This window comes from Trematomus bernacchii, unplaced genomic scaffold (genome assembly GCF_902827165.1).
Source record: "Trematomus bernacchii unplaced genomic scaffold, fTreBer1.1, whole genome shotgun sequence".
Classification (NCBI taxonomy): domain Eukaryota; kingdom Metazoa; phylum Chordata; class Actinopteri; order Perciformes; family Nototheniidae; genus Trematomus; species Trematomus bernacchii.
Genome location: NW_022987685.1, coordinates 2,132,401 through 2,159,041, shown reverse-complemented (window position 1 = coordinate 2,159,041; position 26,641 = coordinate 2,132,401). Strand labels below are relative to the sequence as shown.

The following is a 26,641-nucleotide window of genomic DNA, read 5'->3' as shown; positions in this document are numbered from 1 at the left end:
ATGATGTATTTTTTGGATACTGTCTTGAGTTCAAATGTCTAGGAATCCAAACTAGTATTATTAGAATCACTGTTTTGTAAGCTACAAATATAACTAGCTAAATATGGGTCAAGCTAGCAATCAGGCAGGTTCACAGGGGTGAAAGCAAGACTGGTGGTCCTGGGATGGTTGTAACGGGACGGTTGTAACATGGCACATTTACAATGATGGCTCATTTGCTTGAATTATCAATTGTTCATTCAAGCATACAGTTGTATTGTTGATTGGTGTGCATTGTCCCTGTAAAAATAAACAGAATAAAATACTGTACAGTAGGCCTAAAGTGTGTGTGTGTGTTTACAGTATGCCAAATGTCAGAAAGAGGAAGACAGACAGGGGAGTGCCACTTGCTCTGCTGCAGATGGGCTCAAATTAAGTTCAGGAGGGCAAATCATTCAGGGAAGTGGCAAAGTCCCTGGATATATGCCATGTCACCCTGTACCGGTTCCATAAGAAGAGGCTGAGGTTGGAGAGTCAGACAAACCCAACAAGAAGCAGAAGATACAGGACTCAGCTGATGAAGATGAGGCCCAATACTGCATTGTGTGCCTGGAGAGCTACTCCAGGTCCAAGGAGATCTGGCTGCAGTGTTGCTCCTGTAAAGCCTGGGCACACAAGGACTGCACAGATGGAAGTGCCTTTTACACCTGCCACAACTGTGAATCTGATTAATTCTGGTGTTCTGTTTTAAGTTCTGTTCAAGTTCTGTTAATTGTTCATTGTTTGTTGGAGGATGTGTGAAACCCCATTAAAATCTTGTTGCCTTAGAATTTGACTGCTTTCCCTATTTTTTGTCATGTAGTGTGAAAAAAGGTAACCGTTATTAACATGTTACAACCGTGCCTGGCATGTACTACAACTGTCCCTGTACACAAGGACAGTTGTAACAGTTGAGTTTTTTTTTTTAAATACATTTTCCAACCTGTACTTATTTCATAAAAACATCTTAAATACATTGTTTCAGTAGCTGACATATTGATAATGTATAATATAGCAAAATGGCTATCCTATTGTAAATGGTTTTTTACTTATTGGGGAAAAACCCAAAAAGTGTTGCAACTATCCCTGGTCTCCCCTACTGCTGATGTATGATCAAATAGCAAACACAGTTATTGTATTATTTCTTACACAATTCGTTTTTAGATTTTTAACACCGTAGACATTTCTCATTATTACTTTTTCATGTATTTTTACAAATATGCAAGCACTTAGCAAAATAAATCATCAAACATGGGAAAAATAATAAATAAACAAACAAGAAAGCACCTGTAACAAGAAAAGGGGATGACAAATCATGACAATATATTCCAGGTAACTTTTTCATTTTTCATATTTACACAGTTTTTCACAAATAAATTCTTACGATAAATGAATATGTTTACATTAAAACCTGCTTAGATTCCCACAGAATGATAAATGTGTCAAACAACATGAATGCTCCTATTTATCCCCTGCTAATATCAAAGCCTACAGATAACTTAAACAAAGCTTTGCTTATGCAGCACTTTACTGTGTAGGCCTGCATGCACAAAGGCAGTAACACTAGCTAAAGCATGTGACTTCTTCTGAGGCATATCTAGTTCTCCCCATGTGACCTCCCACCCTCCCTCTCTCTAGTCCACATTTCCATTACTTTAGCCAGCAGCAGAGCAGCTGGTCTGAGAGCTGCAGATCCAGTTACTGTGGGGACATTTCTGTTGAGACAGAGTATGATGAGGGATAAACTCCTGATGGGCTGAACAACTGTGCTCACTGTTACCTGCCAAATGTACAAAGACACATACACGTATACACACACAGTAAGATTACAGGGGGGCTCTTAGAGCTGCTCCCTCCTGTAAAACTGTCTGCATGTGTACATTTTGGACTTTCTTTACATACGTTATTGCATGCCTGTCATTATCTGAGTTTTGGAGTCTTTTTTCAACAAGTAAGTATGCTTCAGTTTGCTGCAGAGCTCTGTGCCCTTTTAGATTCAGAGGGTTCAAACTCTAAACTGTTCATGCTTCAACCTCTCATTTCAAGATAGTACCAGGTTTCAATGTGTGAATACTGCTGATATGCAGCCATAATGAAAATGTCGATTTTCCTCTCCTACAATTAAAACATAAAAATAATATGAACTCTTTGTGCATCATAGGTCTTTGAACTAAATAGAGAGACACAACAAGTTTAAACATTTTCTTTGGCCTCAATTCTTCAGAATCAAAGGTCTAATAATCTTTGTGGCCAGGGGTATAGGCTACACTAGACACAAATAGCATTAAACAAACAGATATGTAGTGTCCTGATAGCCTTATTGTTATTCAAATTAGATTCTTCATCCTTCAGAACAAACACACTTTTTTCAATCTAATTTCTAAATATACATCTAATAAAAAATATTCATATGTTATTGGTTTATACTTCAAAACGTGCATCTATCGTTTTCCCTAAAAACAACTATATCCCCCATGAATTGGACAATCAACAGTTAATTTATTGAAATGAGATTTTTCCGCCAATCAGAGAAGAGATGCCTTTACGTCGAGGGGCGCGCTGTGATTGGTCCAACCCTCGGTCAGCTGACTGGCAGTAAGGTATAAGTATTCCTCAGAAGTTTTGTCCGCTTCAGTGTTAATGTGGGTCTGTGTTTTTGTGTTAATGTGGGGGTAACACTGCTTGTGAATTTATGTATGAGAAACCTTCTGAACTAAATTATTTTTGCACTAAATAATATTTAAGGTAAGTCATGTAATTTTCTTGAAAATGAACGGTTAGCTCGAAATGTAATGCTAAAGTAGTTAACTGGTGTTAGCGGGGGCGGTAAGTTGTCTTCTTAATGGCTAACGTTACATTTTGAAAGTTAAAAGCGTTCACATGTTATTGTTTCTTGCTAAATGAGCCAGCTGTGAATTGATGAGCTAAAACAACCTGCTTCCACTGTTAAACTGACGCTGCTACTCCTACATTTTCACAGGAAAACAGCACACTGTCGCCATGGTCGCCACAAGCACGTTAAAGACCAAAAGCAGCGACTGTATCTCAGAATTGGTGGGGAGAAGATATGACCAGGCTTGCATTGATAAAGGTAAGCTTTTTTTCTGTGTTTTTTGTGTATGCTAGTGTCTGGATTCTTCTAGCAGGGTGCTTGTTTACCCCTGTGTGTGGCGCATGGCTGCAGCAGCGAGGGGAGGGGTGAGGAGGGGAGGATGAAGTCATCCCTTCAGCCTCTCTTTTACAACAACAACCTGGGGAAAAAATCAAATTAAACCTAATTTTTCTGTCAAAAGCTAAATTATTTTATTGCCGTTTCTATATGGTGACTGCTGTGATGCATGTCTTATAACTTTGAACAGATTAGCAGCAGTCTGACTGTTAATCCTTTTTCTTTTGTGAGTGTTGCATCATAAACACACACTCAAATTGAGGGGATGCAAAATCAGATTAAATCCGACAATCCATATTTGTTTTGTTAGAAGAAAATAACTAGGGCTGCAGATTAATGTTTTTTTTTCATTATTGATCATTTACATAATTTCCATCATTATTTATTTATTTGGTCTCTTAAAATTGGTTTACAAAATGTTATAAATGATCTTTTGTCAGTCCAAAACCCAAAAATATCCAGTTTAATATGATAAAATGGAGAGAGAAAAAGAGTGATAGCTCCAATTTTTGAGATGCACAACATTTCTTTCATTTGTGCAAAAGACTGACTAATCGATTATTAAAATAGTGGTTTGTGGTTTGACTAATTACATTTGTGCATGATGGGATCTTGAAAAAAGCCATTTATTTACCTGCATGTTTATCTTAAATAAGACATTGTCATTGGTCCCTAACTGTTCAACTTGTGGTGTTCTCCTAGAACTGGACTTCTGGGATCACTGCCTGGCTGAACCCCAGAGGAATGGAGAAGTCACTGAAGACAGAACCTGTCAACAGCTGGCCAAAATGTTTGAAAACTGCCTGTCCCGAGCCAAGAAGACGACCCTGCACTGCTCCTCTGTGCTGGTACCAGAGAAGCTGACGCAGAGGATCGCTGGGGAGGTGCTGCGGCTGGCGGCCTGCGAGCCCTGCGGCCTGCGGGGGTGCGTCCTCTACGTCCACCTGGACATGGAGAAGGGCTGCAAGCGGCTGGAGCGAATCGTGTACGATGCCACCGTGGTGCCCACCTTTGAGCTGACTCTTGTGTTCAAGCAGGACGGCACCGCCTGGCCCAGCCTGCGGGACTTCCTGTTCATGGGAACCTGCTTTGCCCCGACTTTCAGACACGTACTCAAACTGAGTTCAGGTTTTCGGCTCGTCAAGAAAAAACTGTACTCCTCCTCGGCTGGCACCATTGTAGAGGAGTGCTGAACTATATATATATATATATATATATATATATATATATATATATATATATTGGGTTTCCTGTAGGTAAAAGCACTTCTGCCCAAATGTAAATGACACTCCATTGGTGTCATATTTTCTAGTGTTTTTGTACAATACACTATAGTTGATACACTTTAGATCAAGACACTAGCCACTTTGTTGACGGTCTGTGTGTTTCCAGATACACTGAGTATGTTCAGCAGCTGTAAACGCACCTGGGCACGATGAATAGGAGACCGAAGTGAAGTCTTTGGGGGCCATACTGTATGTAGCTTGTTGTGTAATGCTGTATTTATGGCTGCGGATGTTTTTAGGACTGATCGTCTTGTGAAGATGCTGCTGTCATGGTGTGGGCTTCTCGCACTACGGTTATGTGGATGCCTTAAATGTCAGAGAAATGCACTTTTTGTTTCACTTGGAGCTGTGTGTGTGTTTAGTGTAAACGTTTTATTGAATTTTTATTTTTATACCCCTTTCTGAAACATTTCCTTTCAATGCACTGCCTTTATAGATTATTAAAAGGATTGTTCACCCAAACGTGAAAGCTTCTTTGATGTGTTGATTCTTTAACCTGTGCAAAGCAGTTACTTAAGGTCCATTTTGTAATTTGAGATATTTGATGAATTCCCTATAGTGTTTTTTTAAAATGCCAATTGAACCTCCTGTTGAAGGAAACTGTTTAATAGACATTAAACGTGTAAACCTTATTTTCCTATACTTTATGCAATTTGTATTGATGTTACTGTGCATGTTCTGGAGTTTGGTAGGCAACAGTGGTGCAATGCAGGCTTTCTAAATTGAGACAATGTTGTCCTGGTATGACAAAATAAATTTCAGCTTCACAGGGAAAACTAGCAAACTTTTTCAGATCCTTTTTTATCCGTAAAAGTGTCTCTGCAAACATTTCCATCTACAGATTCTGGGATGTTTCAATACTCCTGGCACCATTTGTTTGATTTTGAGTCCTGACACTTATCATCATTAATATTGTATTTGTATTGATCCCTCTGCTCCTGCAGGGCCTTTTGAAAACCGTGTTTGTTGTCGGCAGCAGTTTGTTACATAAGCACATCAGCTGCGTGTGTGACATTTCTCTCTCTGTAATGGCGGGGTCTCCATAGTGATCTGTCGGGTAAATGAGATTCAGATAAACTAAACATTGTGACACTTGTGTGGGACATTTGGGCTTGTGACCTTTTTCAGTCTCCTTTTTTAAATGCACAGTTTGAGGCTTAAGTAAGCTATTGTTATACTGTGTAACATGTTGATTGCAAAGGTTTTAACAGGCATGTCATTCAAGCACAAACAATTGAAGAGGGTCACATGGTTACAGTAGTTAAATGACAGAAGCACATGATCTTGTGCAAGATGCATCCCAGTCATTGTGAGGGGACAAAGCACCAGTGATCGGTTGCAATTGCACAACCCTACGTGACCCAACCCTTGCTGTGAGGCAGCAACACAAGGGGCATTGTGGGGCCCATAAAAGTATAAAGTACGGTCTGTCTGTGGAGGGTAAACTTATAACATTAGCCTGACAATGAATTCAAAAAGGTCCTATAGAATACAAAAGATTTTAGAGCAACAAGGCAACCAATGGATAAGGGTGGTAAATGCAGTTTATAAAATAACTGCCTGCTTGTATTTTAAAATCATTTTAAAGTAAATATCTTTTGATTTTGGACTGACAACTTTTAAAGACTCCACCTTGGACTCTGAGACTCTTTGACATTTTATAGACAAAACAATTATTCAATCATTTATTAGTGTGAAAATAGCCATTTTCAGCTTTTTTATGCGTTTTCAAAGCTTAGACAAGTGATCATCTAGATTATTATGCATTGCTGTGTTATGCATTATACTACCAAATGGTGTATGAAGGAGACCCAAGTTATTCAACCTTAACATCCACAGCCAACTAAACACCTTTACTGTAGTAATGTTTTGTAGGCGGGAGTTTTACTTGAGTATTTCAGGATCTGAATGCTTCTTCCAACACAGGCAGCAAAGGTTTCTTCTGCGGACACATCAACATATTTCTTGCCTCCTGGAAAAGTACTGAAGGCTTTTTCACTCAAGAATCTGAGCTGCACTTTACTGAAGGTATTTTAAATTCTCAGTGTCAACACAAGCTGCATTAGTGTGGGTTTCAGTGGCAGAGCCTTGTTGTGAAACGCATGCTTCCCTGCTACAGTCAAACAGAGTGATCACAAACACCCCCTGCTTACAGAGGACACAAATGCAGCTTTGACAGCCTACACTCTCTGACTCTCCCCTTGACTGGTTCAGATCATACCTCACCGGGAGAACAGAGTACGTGTCCTTGGGCGAGGCAGAGTCGGGTACCCACAATGTCACCTGTGGTGTCCCTCAAGGATCAGTTCTCGGCCCCACCCTCTTCACACTCTACATGCTCCCCCTTGGCTCTATCATCAGCCGACATGGAGTATCATTTCATTGTTACGCTGATGACACCCAACTGTACCTCAGGATCAACCCTACCTCCTCTGTAGTCCTGCCTTCACCCACACTCACTGCCTGCCTGGAGGAGATACAGGCGTGGATGAAGCAAAACTTCCTGAAACTCAACAGCTCCAAGACCGAAGCCATTATAGTTGGCACCCCACACCAGGTTCGGTCATCCACCATCACCACCATCACCTTCTCCGGCCAGGACATTACCCTCTCCTCAATAGTCACCAACCTGGGTGTTAAAATGGACGCCCATCTGACCTTTGAGGCCCACATTAAACAGCTGTGCAAGAACTCCTTTTATCACCTCAGGAACATCGCCAAACTCCGCCCCACACTCACTCTGTCTGACGCCGAAAAGCTGGTCCACGCCTTTGTCTCCTCCAGGCTGGACTACTGCAATGCACTCCTCATCGGGATCCCTAACAAAAGCATCCAGAAGCTCCAGTACATACAGAACAGCGCTGCTAGGATCCTGATGAGGGTGCGCAAATATGATCACATCACCCCCATCCTTAAAGCACTACACTGGCTCCCCGTGGAACTGAGGATCGAATTCAAGGTCTCCGTCCTCACCCACCAGTGTGTCCATGGAACTGCCCCTCCCTACCTCAAGGAACTCCTCACCACGCATACCTCCTTGCAGACCACCCGCTCCAGCAACTCCAACTTGCTCAAACCCCCCAGGACTAAGCTCCGTACTATGGGAGACCGGGCCTTCTGCTCGGCTGCTCCCAGTCTGTGGAATGCTCTCCCCGACCACATGAGAGCACCACAGACCGTGGAGGCTTTTAAAAAAGGCCTCAAAACCCATCTCTTCAAAAGAGCCTTTGCCTAGACCTTTTTACCACCCTTTTATTTATTTATTTTTATTGCTTTTTATTAATTATACCGTGTTGTGTAATGTCTATTTATACTGTTCATGCTCACTGCTTGTGCTTGAAATCAAATATGAAGTGCTTTATAAATGGAACCCATTATTATTATTATTATTATTATTACACATGTTTACAGAGTCCCTCTACGTATTTGTGTCACTGGATAGGCCTGAGTGTGGATCCATGTTTCCGTCTCCTGAGTCCTGACCCACAGAATAACCTCCTTACTGTGAATTTGGAAATCTGATGAGTGTGGCATGTCACACTGGGATCCAGTGTGATCCAGATATGTTTTTCTGTCTCCAAGAAGTTTGTACAATCTTTGTTTAAATTGCCTTTATATGAGGTTTGTCATCGTGATTTCAATTTGCATGATATTCCCAGCCATCAGTTTTAAATATCTATCCACTGTCAATAGTAGAAAATACATCGGATATAAATGGAAGTAGAAATAGATCCTTGTTTACTCATTCACTATTTCCATTTGGCATCAGGTAGCAGACAAAGTTATTTTGGACAGTTTATTGTTGCCCTGTGCGACTGTTCCCGCCAGAAAACACTCACATTTTTATGCAGGCAAAGTGAAATCATAAATTAAATTTCCAGGTAGTGAAACTGAAACTGCTGAAGTGGAGCTGTCAGCACGCAAAGTGGAAATCTACTTTGCATTGCCAAGTAACAACCCAAAACCCCTCGGCACTGAGCACAGACTGATAGGAGGATTTTATTGATATGTTTATGGTGATATTAAAAAGTTAGCATGCTTAAACTAAGATTGTGAACATAGTAAATACACTTACCAAGTATAAGCATGTTAGCATTGCCACTATGAGCATGCTTTTGTTTGCATTGGTCCAAAGAAGGCCTGAATGTATTAAAAATATGTGGATAGTACCACCTATCCCTTGAAAAACCATTTGAGTTCAACCAATTGGGGAGGCATCTAGATGCAATACCCCAAAAGGTGGGTTTATGCCTATATTCTAAGGCCTTATATTATGGATATGTATTAACATTGTAGGAGAAACAAATGAAAGGGGTGGGATGCAGTTTGAATTTTAAAAACCTGTTCAGAGAATTTGGATATTCTGATTTCTAAAGAAATGCCATCAAATTTGACATTTCAAAACCTTGAAACATGGTCTTCAGTTTTGTCCTTCGTGGGATGAGGAGGTTTGCCTTTACTGAACGTAGGTTCCTCGTGGAGGTTTGTGGGGTGAGCAATTCCTTGATGTAGGAGGGAGCATTTCCATATATGCACTGATGAGTGAAGAGGGTGATTTTGTAGTCAATCCTGAGTGAGACCGGGAGCCAGTGCAGTGATTTGAGGATGGGTGTGATGTGTTCGTACTTCCGCACTCTCATCAGGATCCTAGCAGCGGTGTTTTGGATGTATTGCAGCTTCTGGATGTTCTTGCTAGGAATCCCAATGAGAAGTGCGTTACAGTAGTCCAGCCTGGAGGAGACAAAGGCGTGGACAAGTTTTTCAGCATCTGGCAGACTGAGTGTGGGGCGGAGTTTCACAATATTTCTCAGGTGGTAGAAAGAGGTCTTGCATATTTGCTTGATGTGGGCCTCAAAGTTCAGGTGAGGATCCATTTTAACTCCCAGATTGGTAACCGTTGATGAGAGTGGAATGTTCTGACCGGAGAAGGTGATGCTGGTGATGGCGGATGAACGAACCTGATGTGGAGTGCCAATAAGAATGGCTTCAGTCTTGGAGCTGTTTAGCTGGAGGAAGTTGTGCTTCATCCACACCTTTATCTCCTCCAGGCATGTGGTTATTGTGGATGATGGCAGAAGTGCAGAGGGGGTTGGGTTTGCTCTGATGTAGAGCTGTGTGTCATCAGCATAGCAATGGAAAGATATTCCATGCCGGCTGATGACACGACCAAGGGGGGACATGTATATGGTGAAAAGGGTGGGGCCGAGGACTGATCCTTGGGGGACACCGCAAGTCACAGAGTGTGTTCTTGATTTAGCCATTCCCAAGGTGACGTGCTCAGTCCTCCCGGTGAGGTAGGAGGTGAACCAGTTTAAGGCAGAGTCAGAGAGTCCAATTGTAGTGTGAAGATGGTGGAGTAGGATGTCATGGTCGATGGTATAAAATGCTGCAGTTAGATCCAGGAGGATGAGGAGAGATGGAGATCCGGTGTCTCTCTCTCTTTCTCTCTAGGTTGTCCTCAGACGAGCCCTCCACTTCATGTTTGGCTTTACAATGCTGATTAAGGACTGGGGGGGGCGCAACTCCTCTCAGTCCTGGTTTTAGTTCAGAGTGTCCTTTTCCTTGATGGGTTGCCTTCCATGGCTATGAGCCCCATCTGCCCCTGCTATTTGCCCATAGCTGGGACAGTCGGTAGCACTTGGTCTTTGCGGGACTTGAACTGGTGACCTTCCAGTTGCCAAGCCAAGTCCCTATGGACTTCGCCACCACCGCTGCTAAAGTGTCAGTTGTCATCAGCAGGTCATTGGTCACCCTGACTAAGGCAGTTTCTGTACTGTGGCCCTGGCGGAAACCAGACTGGAATTTTTCAAAGAGTTTATTCAGTGTTAGATGTTCCTGGATCTGAATGGCAACTACTTTCTCCAGTACCTTGGATAGGAATGGCAGGTTGGAGATGGGTCTGTAATTGGCTAGGACTTCAGGGTCTAAAGTGGGTTTTTTGAGGAGTGGTTTGATGACAGCAGCTTTTAATGGTGGTGGAACATGACCAGACTGGATGGACTGGTTTATCACTGAAGTGATCAGCTGACTTATGGCACCAATGTTTTAACCAAAGCTGTGGGAAAGGGGTCCAGGGCACAGGTGGAGGGTTTCATCTTTTTGATGATGGCCTCAACTTCATGCTGCGAGATGTTAGTGAAGCAGCAAAGAGGCTGGGTCGGTCCAGGCTGGGGTTGACGGTCAGGACTGGCAGAGCAGCGGAGTTTGAGAGGAGAGAGCGGATGGTCTCTACTTTTTCCTGAAAAATGTGATGAAATTATCACACTGCTCCTCTGTGGTGTCTTTGTGTAGCGGAGTCTGAGGTTTGAGGAGATGGTTTATGGTGGAAAAAAGTAGCTTGGAGTTGCCAGGGCTATTGTTGATGATGGTGGAGTAGAATTTTGACCGTGTGTCTCTGAGGGACTTTGCGAAGCCTTGAAGCGCCGCTCGAGGACACGCCCCGCTGTCTTCATTTTCCTCAGCTCGCAGGTGTACCAGGGGGCTGAGTGTGAGAAAGTGACTGTTCTGGTTTTGACAGGGGCGTGGAGATCCAGGAGACTGCTCAGAGATTTATTGTAAAAATCCACAGATTCATTTACTGATGTAGGAGTTATTGTGGAGAGATGCTGGAGATCCGAGGTCATGGTGTCCGGGTTGATGTTTTTCAGATTTCTGAAACGGATTTGACGCTTGGGTTTGGTGTGGGGTAGCAGCAGTGACAGCTCCATTGAGATGGCCTTGTGATCCGACACACCTAGATCGTAAACTGATAGGTACAGTGTGTGTCCCCTAGTGTGTGTGGGGACATCAACATGTTGTGTTAGGTTGAGGCAGTCCAGAAGGTGTAGGAACTCGGCTGCATAGTGACAGGAGGGGGTGTCAACGTGAATATTGATGTCTCCTAGTATTATAATGTTGGCAGAGGTAGCGCAGAGTGTACTGAGAAGATCGTGGATCTCTGGGATGAAGGCAGAGTTGGGTTTGGGTGGCCGGTAGATGAGAAGTATTGTCAGTGATATAGTGCATTGCTTTCAGATTGAGAGTCTGGTCCTTCAGTGTGTTTTCCTCTCAGCCTTGTGACCATAACATTTAATGCAGCACTTTATGCGATGCATCCTGGCCAGTTGAAAGTCACACGGCATTAAAATGTTTGTGAGAGTTTGATTTAAAGTAGATGCTTCACGTGGTCATCATTGATACTTTGAGATCCTCCTCATTGTAACATTGTGTACAGCCAAAGCCTTCGAAAGAACTGGGTGTCTCATTTAATTTTACATTTCATAGGCTCATCTATGTTTTGCTCTTACATAACAATGTTGAGCACCTCTTAGGTTGATCATATATTAATAACTGAATTTAAAAGCATGTAGTAACTAAGTAGAAAGTGGAGGAAGTTCCTAAATAAACCATTACGACAGTGAAATATCAGGCACATGATGTTTAACAGCAGGGTATTCTTAAAACATATGGATATTTTGAGATGTTGCTATGCTATTTGCAGCAGTTTGGATTTAGCTTTATTTAAGTGTCACTCCAGTGTTTATCTGGCTGCTGTGTGACCTTCGCAGGACGCTGGTTCGGAGCTGACAACTCCTCCATAACTCATGCTGTTCTGGCTCCAAACGTGGATTTCTCTGGCATCTCACAAGTGGGCGTCGTCTCACATTTGAACTTTTATTGGGTGCTGCTGGAAGAAGGTTGTCGCCTTGGTGAAATCGCAATCATGACCTCTTGATACAACTGCTCCAAAGGTGGTTGATTGGAAATGCTGATTTAATGCATGAGATTCTTTGTAATAAGCTCTAATAATTAGAAGAATTGAAATGGAGCAACTTTTCTGGCTCACACAATAAAACATAACATTACAGGAAAACATAAAATACACCGTCAGTTTGTCCAACTTGGCAACTGCAAAAAGGTGCTGCATTACAATAAGTGATTTATAGGCAGACATAATAGAAAATAATACAGGTTTTGATTGCTTTAGCTCACATGTGTCAAACTCAAGGCCCGGGGGCCAAATCAGGCCCTTGGTGGATTTAATTTCGTCCCGCAGGATAATTTCTAATTACTATTAGATCTGGCCCGTCGGTATATTGCACGCACACCTTCACTCAATCCTGAGGATTTCCTCCGTTCAGAGCCTGACCCCACACATTGATGAACTTGCACCCAAGATGAGATGCCAAGTATCTGGCTTGAACTAGCATCACAGAGCAGCAAACTGAGTTTCAATGGATGTTTCCTTCTGCACTTTTTTTCTTGCGACAACAGGGCATGTTTTCTTTTTTCTTTGAAGCTGTTGTTGGCCTGTGGAAAAATGTAATCATAAGAAATGACTCTGCATGAAAAGCTGCAGATAGAGCCATAAGAAATTAATGCAACTGATTATTTAATGTTTAATGTTGTTTTTATAGGCAATAATTTAAGCTTTGTTAGTTTAATACGTGCAATAAGTTAATTTCAATAAGTTTTGCAATAAACATTGAACCAGTCCGGCCCTCGACTAGTACCGATTTTTTTATTTTGGCCCACTGTTTATTTGAGTTTGACACCCCTGCTTAGCTCAATTAATTGTTGCCTGAGATTGTGTAGGAATTGTAGTGGCCATGACACTTCACTCTTCATTATCATTCATTTAGTACAATGTATTTATTTGATCTAATTAGCATTCTTAATCCCCCTCTCTTTGTATAAAACGTTGCTTTAGTTAAATGTCCTGAGCCATAATGGGTGCATCAATTATGGCTAAAAAATAAACGTAGGCTATAGAGATAACACTGCCATCCAGTGGATATAATGAATAATTGACATAATAAACCACAACACATGTTATTTATTTCAAGTTTATTATTGAATTGTTGTTGCCACTACCAAAAAGATAGAGTTGTTAATCTTCGATATTGCTTTGTCAAACAATCAGGAAACCCACATGCTTTTGTTTTGAAAGTTTACAGAAAAAGTAGGCCTTATGTCTCAACTTGAGAGGTCTCCTTGCTGTTGCCAGGGGCAACACAGGCACCAGGCGACGCTAAACAATAAACTAACTTGCCGTTTTTAGGAAGCTTAGTTAGATAAGGGCCCTGGTAGGTTGAGGACTATTTTTTTTAAAGGTTCTGCGTTGCGTTCAAGTTTGAATAATTGTCACTGAGTGAAAATGCCACCTAAAGCAGCTAAGAAGGGCTCAGCCAAAAAGCCCAATGCTTCTGGAGCCTCAGCTGTCGGCAAGAACTGGGAGGCTGGTCTCAGCAGAGCTCCGTTTGAAGAGGTTTGTTCTTTTCACTCGCTTCCCTTTTTCTGTTTAACGTACTGTCTATTTGTGTGTACAGTAAAGGTATCTTTCATTACACATTATAACTTTTAGAGTCCTAATTTGCTGGCTACGCGCGGTAGTTAGCTAACTTTTAGAGGGTCCTTAGTAGCTAGCTAGCTAACATTTACGTTACATTGTTTAATGTTAATAGCGCTTCATTTTAAGTAGAACAAGGGATTTAAACTGGGTTTATATCCTGTAATTTGCTCCTTGAGACACTTTAAGTAACGTTAACAAGGTAATTAGGTTATTTGTTGAAATTTGTGTAGACAAACAAACTTCCTGCAACATTTTCTTCAATCTACACGTGCCCTTTCTGTTTTTATATTTCTTGTTCAAGTTATTTTATCCTTTTATTATTTTTAAACCATGAAATGTATTCACTGGATTTTTTTCATGAAAAACGGACATATGTAATTATGAATGTAATGAATGAATTCAATCAAATAAAGCATTTAGCTTTTTTTGTCAAAGTAATGTGATGTGCAGCATCTTTGAACCTTGTTAATTAAGGAGAAGGATGATGTGAAATCAGTGACACAGTGTGGTTTTTTACTTGGATTATGTATTTCTTAATTGTCTTGTTTTTCTTCATTTCCAGGAGTCATGGCAAGCCTGTGTGTCTCTGGTGGTCGGGAGAAGTCCAGAGGAGGAGAAGCTGACCCAGGCTTTGTCTGTGGCTGCACAGAAACCACAGCGCAAACTTTTCAGCTTGTTGACCTGGGAAAGCACCGTTGCAAAGGTAGTTTTAGTTCAGATCAAGTTCCAGAAACTGTGTTTATTGTATTTTTGTAGAACTCTGCAGTCATTAACTCTTAATACCTTGTATTTCGTCAAATGAGATTTCATTCCTTTCCAAACGTTTTACAGATCCATGAACTGGGGAATCCCAAAGCAAAACGACCTGATGAAGCCCCCATGTTTTATGAGGTGGGCTTTGGAATAAAGGTTTTTAATGTGTTTTGTTTCAGTCAGTCAGTGTCTTCTGATTGGGTGTTTGTGTGCTTAATTCCTCATGTGTGTCTCCTTGTGTTGACGTGAGTAGGTTACAGAGCCAGCGAAGGTGCTCCTGGATGCAGGAGATGAGATTCCTTGTGACCTGATGGCAAATATACTGAAGTTCCAGCTGCTACAAATCAAAGCCAATGATCAGCAGAGGAGGGAAGCCGAGCAGGTGAGGAAAAAATCAGGAGATATTAATACAATTGGAGTGACTTTTTTTAATCAATGTTATACAGACTATAGAGGAAGAATCAATTGGATTTTTCCACATATGTTTAAGGCTGAGGAGGAGAAGGCAAACGTTGATCCTCCCTCTGTCAACAAGGACAAAGAAGGGGCTAAAGTCACTGACAAAAAGGGGAAGAGGCCACCCTCACCTGTGGGACCCTCTAAGGAGAAGAAGACAAAGCTAAAACGCAGGGATGATGTTGAGCCACCAAAATATATAGGTACAAATTCAAATTTCAACCACATCTGTTTTATTGTGTTGCACTGTTGGAGGAGCCTGGGACCTAAGATTTTCATCGTCATAACTACACTGTAGCTATGTACGTATGACTAATAAAAGCCTTGAACCTTGAACCTTGGACGTCTGTGCTAACATTGTGAGAAAATACTGCAATGCACAAGACGACTTTGGCTACCACCTACGTCTGCAGTATATAATTGTAGGTGTTTATGATGAATTAACTTGTGTGTCTGGGCATAGATGACGAGCCAGAGGGTGGACCTCAACACTACATCCTGCTGCTCGGCTTCTTTCAGCCCCACCTGATTGGAGCGCTTGATGCCTTAGGTGTTCATGTAGCCAATGTCATTCAATTGTGTTCGGAGCACACACAAACTTCTCAGGAGCAGCAGGAAGAAAGTCCCTTTGGGGGCAATGAGCAGACAACTCCTCCAGTTTTGGATTCAGGTAAAGGGCCTTCGGTATTCAGTAAGCACTTAATAAGGCACTTTTACATGCTTTTACAAGTATATAAGACTATAAATGAATCATGCTACTGTTTTGTTTACAAGATATAATGTTAGTTTTTTACTTCTGGCAAATCATTTGACTTCATAAAAGTAAGGATGATCATTATCTTGCTGAACAGAATGTGTAAGTAAAATAACTTTTGCTCGCCATAGAGCTGATTATCTGCAATACAACGTCAATGTCCTTGCAGTCAGGACTCTATATCTTATTTTTCCAATGTATTATGTGTTGTTATCAACATAAATATCTCTTCTTTCGTGTATGCCTGCAGCAGAAGTTCATGGTCGTGCAGAGTTGGATTTATTCTGGTCCGGTCTGAGACCAGTTTTGGACAGCGGGCCTCCCCAGTCCAAGCTCCATGATGTGGTTCAGCTTAGCTACACTGCTCCAGATCTCAGTTCTCACACACAGAACCCTGACGCTGAGGTGAGTTGGGCCTGACAATTTCTTTCTGTTTCAATATATTCTCAATGAAGCCTGCTCTTTACCATTGCACTGTATGCTGTAACAGGTCTGTGTGTGAATTGTGAGTGTGGGCATGTCATTTGTGGTCCTACAAGATATAGAAGGTTTGTAATCGATCCCTCATTTTTTTTTTTTGTTGATTTCATTGTGTAGAATATTTAACACTATTCCTTTTTTGATCATTTTCAAGGCCTTCTCTATCTGTCTTTGTTGTTACTGTCTCTAGCTTTTAATGTTTTATAATCACATTTTCTAGGACTTGATTTTGATTTTGAATCCTAATCTGTGTATCTGTGGGTGCACTGTGTGTCCAGCTGGAGATTGGAAACCAAATATTTGAAGGTGTGGCCAATCTCATCTATGACTGTCTGAACTGGCGCCTACAACATCAGCACTACCTGGACAACATGGAACTCTTCAGTGTACCCACTGTTGTTGTGATGGATGCTGAGCCTGCAGAGGTACACATTTACACACATATCAGTCAGTATACCTACCAACAAACAGTTCAGTCAGTGCCATGTACAACAGTCCACTGGGGATGCTGCTGAGGGGCCACTTTACACAAGGCATTGTTCATTGGTAGTACAATTGACACTGTAACCCCAGTTAAATACATTTAGTTGAGACTTTGATGGCGGGTATGGGGGAAGAAGAAATACTTAAGTATCATTGCATAAATACAAGGATAAACACATATGGAAATACATGTAATCATACATATAATTATATAATAAATAAAAAGAATGATTTCACTATTCAGAAATAATTAAATGCCTAAATAGATTTATGAAAGTTGATATTAAACAGGACATACATTTCTTAAATGTATTTCTAGATTTTGTTGACACTTTTGTTGTTCATTGTAACCTTCATTTGCCGTTTTATTTGGGTCCACTGCACTTTCCCAAAGTTCGAGGTTGCAAATTCATGCCTTGTTTAGTTGACTAACAGTAAAAAACTCAAAGAACTTCTAGAGAAACTGCAAACGTTCATATTTGAAGAATCAGTCAGTGTTGGTTATATGTGTTTTTCTTCACCCTCATATTGATTGGTACATTAACATGATGCCAAGTGTATTCATGTACATCATGTACTAGAGTAGTTAGAACAGTGTTTCAAAGCACAGCAGTGCCATCTGGTGGACTAAAACAGAAGTGAAACGGAGAGCATGCTCCTTCACTCAGACACTCGTCGTTGATACCTGCAGTAATGGTGGATAATTAACAGGACAGCTCTCACGTGCTTTTTTCTTGGTTGTTTGCATTGAGGAAACTATGTAAGTACTTGTTATTTACCTGCTAAAGGCCTTTTCTGTAATAATATTAAGTTCGTTGTTAAGATTTCGTCGAGTTTTAAACGTATGTTGCTGTAAATTGGTATAACGCCACTGCTAATTAGCCGACCCACTGCCGTGTTTCTGCCTTCATCCAGGTTGTACATAATTCAGGTGTTTTTTTTGGTTGGTTTGTGTTTAACACAAATTGCTTTTGCCTCATATGACTGTATTGAATCACTTGTTGCTAGTTATTAGTTATATGCACGATGTTTCTGAAGTGAAAAAGGGCCTGCTACTTAGTTCAGACATCGTGGCACCTGAAGGAGTGGCTGACAATTAACGGGGCAGTTCTCCATATGCACTTTTTTGGGTTGTTTTGCATTGGAGAAACGTATGTAAGTACCAGTTGAACATCTTTCCTGTCGTAATTCTAAGTATCATTTTAAGATTTCGTCGAGTTTTAGACGAGTTTGGGTGTTAATTGGTATGACGCCACAGCTAGTTAGCGGACCCAATGCGGTGTTTCAGCCTTCCTCCATTTTGTTCATAATTCATGATTTTTGTGGCAGGGTAATGTGTTTAACAGAAAGAATAGTTTTTGCCTCATCATATGATAGTATTGAATCACCTGTTGCTAGTTTTTAGTTATCTGCACGATGTTTTTGAATTGGAAAAAGTGCCAGCTACGTCGCTCACACATCGTGGCGCCTGCAGAAGTGCTGGTCGACAATTAACAGGCTCTCCATTTACGCTTCATTTTGTTTGTTTTGCACTCAGGAAACTGTCAGTTTATTAACCTTTTAAAGACATTTCCTGTTCTAATTCTAAGTTAATTGTTAAGATTTCGTCGAGTTTTAGATGTTTTTTGGTGGTAGGCCTACCAGCAGCTAATTAGCCGACCCATTGACTTAATTCTGCGTGTCTTCAATTTGTTCATCATTCAAAGGTGTGTTTTAGATTTGTTAATGTGTTGAATTGGCTTTACCCTGATATTACTGTATTGCATCGCATGTTGCACATTTTAAAGTATTGACGATGTTTTTTTACTTTAAAGTGGGCCAGCTAACTCACTCAGACACGTGGCACCTGCAGGAGGGCTGGAGAATTAACAGGGCGGCTGTCTATGTGCAATATTTATTTGTTTTGCCTTGAGGAAAACGATGTTACTAATAATTATTTACCTGTAAAACACATTTGATTTTTGAATTATGTGTTCATTGGCAATATTTCGATGAGTCTCAGCCGTTTTTTAGTCTAAATTGGCCTCATGCAACAGCTACTTAGCCAACCCATGATTTAGCATTCCTTTAGTTTAATAGGTTTTTCAAATGTGTTTTTTGTGTGGTTGATGTTTTTGCCTAATTTTGCTGATGTCTACCTAAAACAATTTTTCTTGATGAAGCCTGTTTCTATTTCTGGAATAAATTACATCTGCAACCACTAGAGGGCGACAGCAGGAATGTATGCAGTATGTTAAATATCGGATATCAATAAAATATTTGTTTATTTTGTTTCTTTGTCTTGTGCCAGGTTGTGCCAACCCCTCTCCCCGTTACTCCACACTCCAAGAAGAAATTTGTGCGAGAGGAAACTCCACCACACCAAGGTAAAACTTTTTCTATAATCAGGCTGTTGGTGCATGTAAGAGTAGAATTGTCTGCTCTTTTCTTTTATTTCATCAACTTACCCAAGGAATATTTTTCAGATCTCAAGCTGTCTTCATGGTTTCATTTTTAAAGGTTTTTATTTTGAAACTTTTTATGCATTGGTGGTTCAGTGGTAGAATTCTCGCCTGCCACGCGGGAGGCCCGGGTTCGATTCCCGGCCAATGCAACACATTATTTTATGCATGACAGGATGAAATGAGAACACTTTCAGATTAATGCACTTTATTATATAACTAATGATACAGCCCGCATTCTTATTGTGCATAAAATGGGAACTGCACTGTCTGAATCTCATCCCTTCCTCGTTAGTATAGTGGTCAGTATCCCCGCCTGTCACGCGGGAGACCGGGGTTCAATTCCCCGACGGGGAGGAAACATTTATGTTATTTTTGTAATATTATTATATTTTTCTACGCGGGTGTTATAAAGAGTTACCGGTGCATTCACGGTTTTCCGGTTTAGAAATATGGAGGACGGTATGGAAGACAGAACATGACATAAGTATAAATAAATGTGTAAATAAATGTATGAATACATACAGGAATAAATAAATGTGTAAATAAATGTATGAATTAATACAGGAATAAATAAATAAATAAATACGGAAATAAATAAATACAGGAATAAATAAATGAGGAAATAAATACGGCCGATTGTCGAACCTCAGATTGAGGAGGAACAATGCGTATTTCGTCCTGGTAGTGAAACGACGGACCAGCTTTTTACTCTCGCAAGGATCCTGGAGGGGGCCTGGGAGTACGCTTATCCGGTCTACATGTGTTTTGTAGACTTGGAGAAGGCGTATGACCGGGTTCCCAGGGAGTTACTGTGGGAGGTGCTGCAGGAGTATGGGGTGAGGGGGTCTCTACTCAGGGCCATCCAATCTCTGTACTCCCAAAGCGAGAGCTGTGTCCGGGTCCTCTGCAGTAAGTTGGACCTATTTCCGGTGAGGGTTGGCCTCCGCCAGGGCTGCGCTTTGTCACCAATCCTGTTTGTAATATACATGGATAGGATTTCGAGGCATAGTCGTGGGGGAGGGGATCTGCAGTTCGGTGGACTAAGGATTGCACCACTGCTTTCTGCGGAGACTGGGCCAATTGTACATTCTCAAACTGCACCACATAGAACTAACTAAACAATGCAGAGATTATTTTTATATAATTTTATTCAATAACCGTAAGAAATTAAACAGTATGAAGTGATTTGTAAATAGGAATAGGCCTACAGGTTTGACTTAATGTTTTCATAAATATGTTTTTCTCCCAGTTTGTCATGGGACTTATTTTTACTCAAAGAACTGGAATCAAGAACCGAAAATAACCGGAATCGAAAAGCAGAACCGGAATCGTTCAAATCCAAACTATACCCAACCCTGGGTGTTTCTCAATCGCGAGTAAAGCTGCTTCAGAGCCACTATTTCAAGCATACTACGTCATCGAGTGCCGCCGAAGTACTGTTCCAATCTCCAGCATACTTGGAAATCTACCGAGCCCGGCGTACTCCGTTTGGAGAAATATCGAGGCTGCACATGAGTAGACTACGCGGTCTTAAAATCCCCACAATGCTTTGCGCACGGACCAATTTCCCCAAATCTGTGGCCACAGATTTGGGGAAATTGGTCCGTGCGCAAAGCATTGTGGGGATATTTGTGAATGAAGCGCCATCTCATGGTTAAATCCTGAAATTGAAAATCTTGCAACGCCCTCTTGGAAAATAGTGGGAGGGCTTAACATTCCCAGCCGCTGGGATCCGTTGGGTCTTTGGCAGGAAGCTGTTGGCTGGAGTCCTTTCTAGAGTGCTACATCTGTAGCTGTGTTTCCACATCAGGACAGACAGATGGCAGGTCATTAGCCTGTTAAGCCCCAAGGCTGTTTTTCAGGTCTCAGAACAAATGACAATAACTTCCCTTCTAAAAGGGGTAAATTAATAATCTTTTTTCTCAAAGCAATGATAAACGTGTGAGTTGGATGTAGAAAAGTCAGAATCAATATAGATTTTTTTATTTTAAAGTAAATTCAGATTGAACATAGTAAACATTTTTAAATGATAGTGTCCGTCCAAAAATAAATCATTACTTATAGTGAAAACCACCCTTGAATGATGGGATAGTAGACTAAAAGCTTTAGGAATCCAAACTATAACATATAAGTACCCTGTATCAAGATTGATGCAAAACAAGTGAAATTTGACCTTTTTATAGAGAGATTTAGCACAAAAAAACCCACCTGCAAAAAGTGCATTTGCTGTTTCTCTGGAACCTATTGGTCGATTTTGATGATTGACATCTCTTTTGAACCGTTGGAGCCAATAAAATTGAAGGGGAATTTCCACATACGCACACACGTTACCATTGAGAAGTGAGAGCTATGCGCACACAGTTTGCACAAAGTGTGATCATTTCTGGCAGATTGGGCTCTACTTCTAGCGCCTGGCTAACCGCGCTGATTCGAATGCAGGAGCATTACTCCTGCATTCCCTTGGGCGTCCATCTTACATGTCGCCCCTATTACAAGAGTAAAAGAATGCATATTTCTTCTGCTTCAATTTCATAGGCTTTTATTTTGAAACTTTTTATGCATTGGTGGTTCAGTGGTAGAATTCTCGCCTGCCACGCGGGAGGCCCGGGTTCGATTCCCGGCCAATGCAACACATTGTTTTAGGCATGGCGGGTTGAATGAGAGGCTGCAACATCACTTTAACTGACTTATGGCGCGTTTCCACTACAGCGTGGAGCACGGTTTAAGAGGGCTGTGACGTCAGCGGCCCGTTTTTGGTTGCGTTTCCACTTGGCCTAGTACCGGCCGGCGGGTCCTAATTCACAGTTTTTCTGGCCTCATAAAATCGTGGGTCTAGGGCCAGAGACAACGAGGCTGAGTATGCTAAACTAGAGAGAGAATCGCTGGCAAGGGGGCTACAACTACAACTACAACAAGATGGACATATTTGACCGTGATTTAATTGTAATACACGTTTCAAAATGATGCCGAAGTAACAACATACTGATACCGGTTAGTAAAAACCGTGAATCGATGCTTTGACAAGTCTGCAGACAGACGGCAGGCGAAAAACCTTTTAAAATGCGTGTTTTCTAAATGGAGATTGGCTAAGCTAACTCAGTATATGCTCCGACCGTCCACACTCACAACAACGGCCTATACAGACATAAATAAAGCAGCGACTGTATTCGCCATGACACAGGCAGTCTGTGGTTTGTACTTGTTTAACTTTTGTCTAGTTTCTGAACATATATGAGGAGCTGTGAGCTCTGAGTGCTAACAGCTAACGGCTGTGTTGTTTTTCTGGGGTTCTCATTGAAGATGACGTCACGGCTCCGCCTACACTGCGTTACTATAGATACTACCCCAGTTCCTAAACTGTAATGGAAATGCGCCATAAAGTGAGCCAGTCCTAACGAGGCCTAGCCATACCGAGCGAGGCCGAGCGAGGCCGTGTAGTGGAAATGCGCCATAAAACACTGACATGTCCGAGTGAAGGGTGCACTATTTAACCAGGCTGTTTGGTGCATTTAAGAGTGGAATGGTCATTTGGTTCCTAAAACAGTGGGTGTTTCTCAATGTCAAGGAAAGCTGCTCCAGTGCCACTATTTCAAGGATGCTACGTCATCAAGTCCCGCCGAAGGACTGTTCCATTGTCCAGGCTCCTTGGAATTCTACCGAGCCCGGCGTCCTTCGTAGCGAGACATTTCGAGGCTGCACATGTGTATCCTCCGCGGTCTTAAAATCCCCACAATGCTTTGCGCACGGACCAATTTCCCAAAATCTGTGGCGGAAAATGTAAGGCGGGGCCTCTCATATGATGCACACTTGCTCGCCTGTTCCACTCTTTGTTTTCCGAATGCCAGGAAGGATTCTTGCCTAGCTTCTGAAGGAAGTGACTCGGAAGACATGTCCTACCAAGGAAGCGTCCTCGACAGTGTTTCCGCCAGACCAGGGCTGAGAGGGCGTCCACCCCGAGAGCAGGGGGGGGTGCTTGTATTTTGACTTGAGCCGACCCTTATAGATACTGTCTTTTTACGTTAGTGAGCCGGATCATTTGGCTCGGCTCTCTTACGGCCCCTACACACGGCGGCGTGCGGTGACTCTTCAACGCTTCTGCCCATTCACTTTGAATGGGGTGACGTCACGATTCGCCGAACTGCATTCTGGGAGCAAAGCGTAGCTTTCCTCGCGGTGCTCGCTGCAAAAGTAGAGCAATGTTCTACTTTTGAAGCTGAGGCGGAGGCGGCAGCCAATCAAATCCCGCGTATGCAAATCTGACAGTTCACGCGCTAGCCAATCAAACCGCGTGTATGCTGGGAGAGCCAGACCGCAGTTCATTTCCTCATATGCCAAAAAATTGAGGAGAAAATAATCGGAGCGGTAAGGAATTACCCGGTGCTTTCAGTCCCTGTTCACCTACCGGGATACAAACCGGAGGAGCCAGGCATGGAGGGAGGTGGTAGAGACAGTGGGTGAAACTGGTAGGTTTTCGCCTGTTTGGGGAGTTTATATCCAGTGTACTTCGTTTGAATGGACAGCAGGCATAGACAGTATATTTAGCCACCATGCAATGTTGCATAAAATAGCACCATAGACATTAATTAAAAATCGCTTTTTAGACATTAATGTCTATGGTGAGATTCATACACGGGAGCCTTTTTAAAGCCTTTTTACCCCGCTGCAAACAGAACCCCCCCCCCCCCCCCCCCCCCCCCCCCCTTCCCATCACAAACTTTACACAGATCCCCCCTTCCAATTATCAACTCCTGTCTTGTTTCCGCAAACTCTTGTGTCCTGCAGCAGCTAAACGTTTTGCAAGCCCCTGTTCGTTTAGTACCTAAAATAATAGACATCGCTTTTTCCAGCTGACAAACCCGACTTTCTGGTCACTTCTTCAATTTTCCAGCCCTTGGGGAGAGACACGGGAGATTCATGTGATTGGTTGTTGGTCGCGTTGCTCGCGTAAACTCCCCAAGCTCAAGACACGCCCACCGCCAAGCGGCAACGCACGCCGCCGTGTGTAGGCTGCGTTAAAGCGCCGGCTGTTTCGGCTCCCAAACAGCTCTTCATGTTACCACAGTTTACCACGGAGCCTCAGTTTTTTCGCTGCGAGGCTCTGGTGCTCGCAGCTCACGCGCATGCTCCACTAGCACCCCCCCGCTCATCGCGTCCAAATCGTGCACATTCCGTGTTGTCCTGTAGCAGGCACCGCCGATGTCGGGGAAACGATCTTCAATACTCCGAAAATAATCCCACCAGACTCCTTTGCCCCTCCAACACAGGGATATCCTTGTCCTTTTTCCTTTTCGTTATTTCAAGCGATAAAAACTCTTGATCTTCTCTCGAATTATTAATATTTTTGGACGCCCTCGGCTCGAGTTCAGGGCATCCCGAGCTGAATAAGGGCGTCAAATGACGGCAAGACGCCCCCCTGGCGGAAACGCTGGTCCTCGACATTGAGAAACACCCAGTGTGTCCTGATGCTCTTCTAGATAATCATACATCCTGTTACATACACAGCTACGTAGGGCCTTTGTTATCATGTGCTACTCTAATATTGGAAGAGCATATTCAGTATTTTCCCAACAGCTTTATTGTCCGATCTCAAGTCATCTTTGTTTCAATTTTTTGGGCTTTTATTTTGAAAGTTCTTATGCATTGGTGGTTCAGTGGTAGAATTCTCGCCTGCCACGCCCGGGTTCGATTCCCGGCCAATGCAACACATTGTTTTAGGCATGGCGGGATGAATGAGAGGCTGCAACATCACTTTAACTGACTTAAACACTGACATATCCGAGTGAAGGGTGCACTATTTAACCAGGCTGTTTGGTGCATTTAATGGCGCGTTTCCACTACACGGCCTCGCTCGGTATGGCTAGGCCTCGTTAGGACTGGCTCACTTTATGGCGCATTTCCATTACAGTTTAGGAACTGGGGTAGTATCTATAGTAACGCAGTGTAGGCGGAGCCGTGACGTCATCTTCAATGAGAACCCCAGAAAAACAACACAGCCGTTAGCTGTTAGCACTCAGAGCTCACAGCTCCTCATATATGTTCAGAAACTAGACAAAAGTTAAACAAGTACAAACCACAGACTGCCTGTGTCATGGCGAATACAGTCGCTGCTTTATTTATGTCTGTATAGGCCGTTGTTGTGAGTGTGGACGGTCGGAGCATATACTGCGTTAGCTTAGCCAATCTCCATTTAGAAAACACGCATTTTAAAAGGTTTTTCGCCTGCCGTCTGTCTGCAGACTTGTCAAAGCATTAATTCATGGTTTTTACTAACCGGTATCAGTATGTTGTTACTTCGGCATCATTTTGAAACGTGTATTACAATTAAATCACGGTCAAATATGTCCATCTTGTTGTAGTTGTAGCCCCCTTGCCAGCAATTCTCTCTCTAGTTTAGCATACTCAGCCCGACTCAGCCTCGTTGTCTCTGGCCCTAGACCCACGATTTTATGAGGCCAGAAAAACTGTGAATTAGGACCCGCCGGCCGGTACTAGGCCAAGTGGAAACGCAACCAAAAACGGGCCGCTGACGTCACAGCCCTCTTAAACCGTGCTCCGCGCTGTAGTGGAAACGCGCCATAAGAGTGGAATGGTCATTTGGTTCCTAAAACAGTGGGTGTTTCTCAATGTCAAGGAAAGCTGCTCCAGAGCCACTATTTCAAGGATGCTACGTCATCAAGTCCCGCCGAAGGACTGTTCCATTGTCCAGGCTCCTTGGAATTCTACTGAGCCCGGCGTCCTTAGTAGCGAGAAATTTCGAGGCTGCACATGTGTATCCTCCGCGGTCTTAAAATCCCCACATTGCTTTGCGCACGGACCAATTTCCCAAAATCTGTGGCGGAAAATGTAAGGCGGGGCCTCTCATATGATGCACACTTGCTCGCCTGTTCCACTCTTCGTTTTCCGAATGCCAGGAAGGATTCTTGCCTAGCTTCTGAAGGAAGTGACTCTGAAGACATTTCCTACCATGGAAGCGTCCTCGACAGTGTTTCCGCCAGACCAGGGCTGACAGGGCGTCCACCCCGAGAGCGGGGGTGCTTGCATTTTGACTTGAGCCGACCCTTATAGATACTGTCTTTTTACGTTAGTGAGCCGGATCATTTGGCTCGGCTCTCTTAAAGCGCCGGCTATTTCGGATCCCAAACAGCTCTTCATGTTACCACAGTTTACCACGGAGCCTCAGTTTTTCCGCTGCGAGGCTCTGGTGCTCGCAGCTCACACGCATGCTCCACTAGCACTCCGAAAAGAATCCCACCAGACTCCTTTGCCCTTCCAACATAGGGATATCCTTGTCCTTTTTCCTTTTCGTTATTTCAAGCGATAAAAACTCTTGATCTTCTCTCGAATTATTAATATTTTTGGACGCCCTCGGCTCGAGTTCAGGGCGTCCCGAGCTGAATAAGGGCGTCAAATGACGGCAAGACGCCCCCCTGGCGGAAACGCTGGTCCTCAACATTGAGAAACACCCAG

At 42.6% G+C, this 26,641-nt stretch overlaps 2 protein-coding genes and 3 non-coding genes across 6 annotated transcripts in view; all 5 read left to right on the top strand.

Moving 5' to 3' along the window:
* The first annotated feature begins 2,650 nt into the window (after window positions 1–2,650).
* On the top strand, window positions 2,651–5,569 carry LOC117487800 (DNA damage-inducible transcript 4-like protein). Its single transcript, XM_034136469.1, has 3 exons — window positions 2,651–2,763; window positions 2,999–3,109; window positions 3,890–5,569. Exons 2-3 carry the CDS (start codon window positions 3,019–3,021, stop codon window positions 4,378–4,380), a joined length of 582 nt encoding a protein of 193 aa, XP_033992360.1. The 5' UTR covers window positions 2,651–2,763; window positions 2,999–3,018; the 3' UTR covers window positions 4,381–5,569.
* Window positions 5,570–13,550: 7,981 nt separating this feature from the next.
* Window positions 13,551–26,641, top strand: part of spag17 (sperm associated antigen 17) — a 43,901-nt gene continuing 30,810 nt past the window's right edge. Inside the window, exons 1-9 of one of the 2 annotated variants that reach the window (XM_034136761.1) lie at window positions 13,551–13,720; window positions 14,367–14,507; window positions 14,636–14,695; window positions 14,811–14,939; window positions 15,048–15,216; window positions 15,477–15,683; window positions 16,018–16,172; window positions 16,526–16,672; window positions 19,021–19,096. In XM_034136761.1, the coding sequence (XP_033992652.1) occupies window positions 13,610–13,720; window positions 14,367–14,507; window positions 14,636–14,695; window positions 14,811–14,939; window positions 15,048–15,216; window positions 15,477–15,683; window positions 16,018–16,172; window positions 16,526–16,672; window positions 19,021–19,096 (1,195 nt within the window). In that variant the 5' untranslated portion in view covers window positions 13,551–13,609. Of the gene's footprint in view, window positions 13,721–14,366; window positions 14,508–14,635; window positions 14,696–14,810; window positions 14,940–15,047; window positions 15,217–15,476; window positions 15,684–16,017; window positions 16,173–16,525; window positions 16,673–17,420; window positions 17,491–19,020; window positions 19,097–26,641 lie in introns of those variants that run through there. The other variant, XM_034136762.1, reaches the window with a different exon arrangement.
* Window positions 19,253–19,323, top strand: trnag-gcc. Its single transcript has one exon. It is a non-coding gene; the product is annotated as a tRNA-Gly (tRNA).
* Window positions 19,457–19,528, top strand: trnad-guc. Its single transcript has one exon. It is a non-coding gene; the product is annotated as a tRNA-Asp (tRNA).
* On the top strand, window positions 21,733–21,803 carry trnag-gcc. The gene has a single exon. It is a non-coding gene; the product is annotated as a tRNA-Gly (tRNA).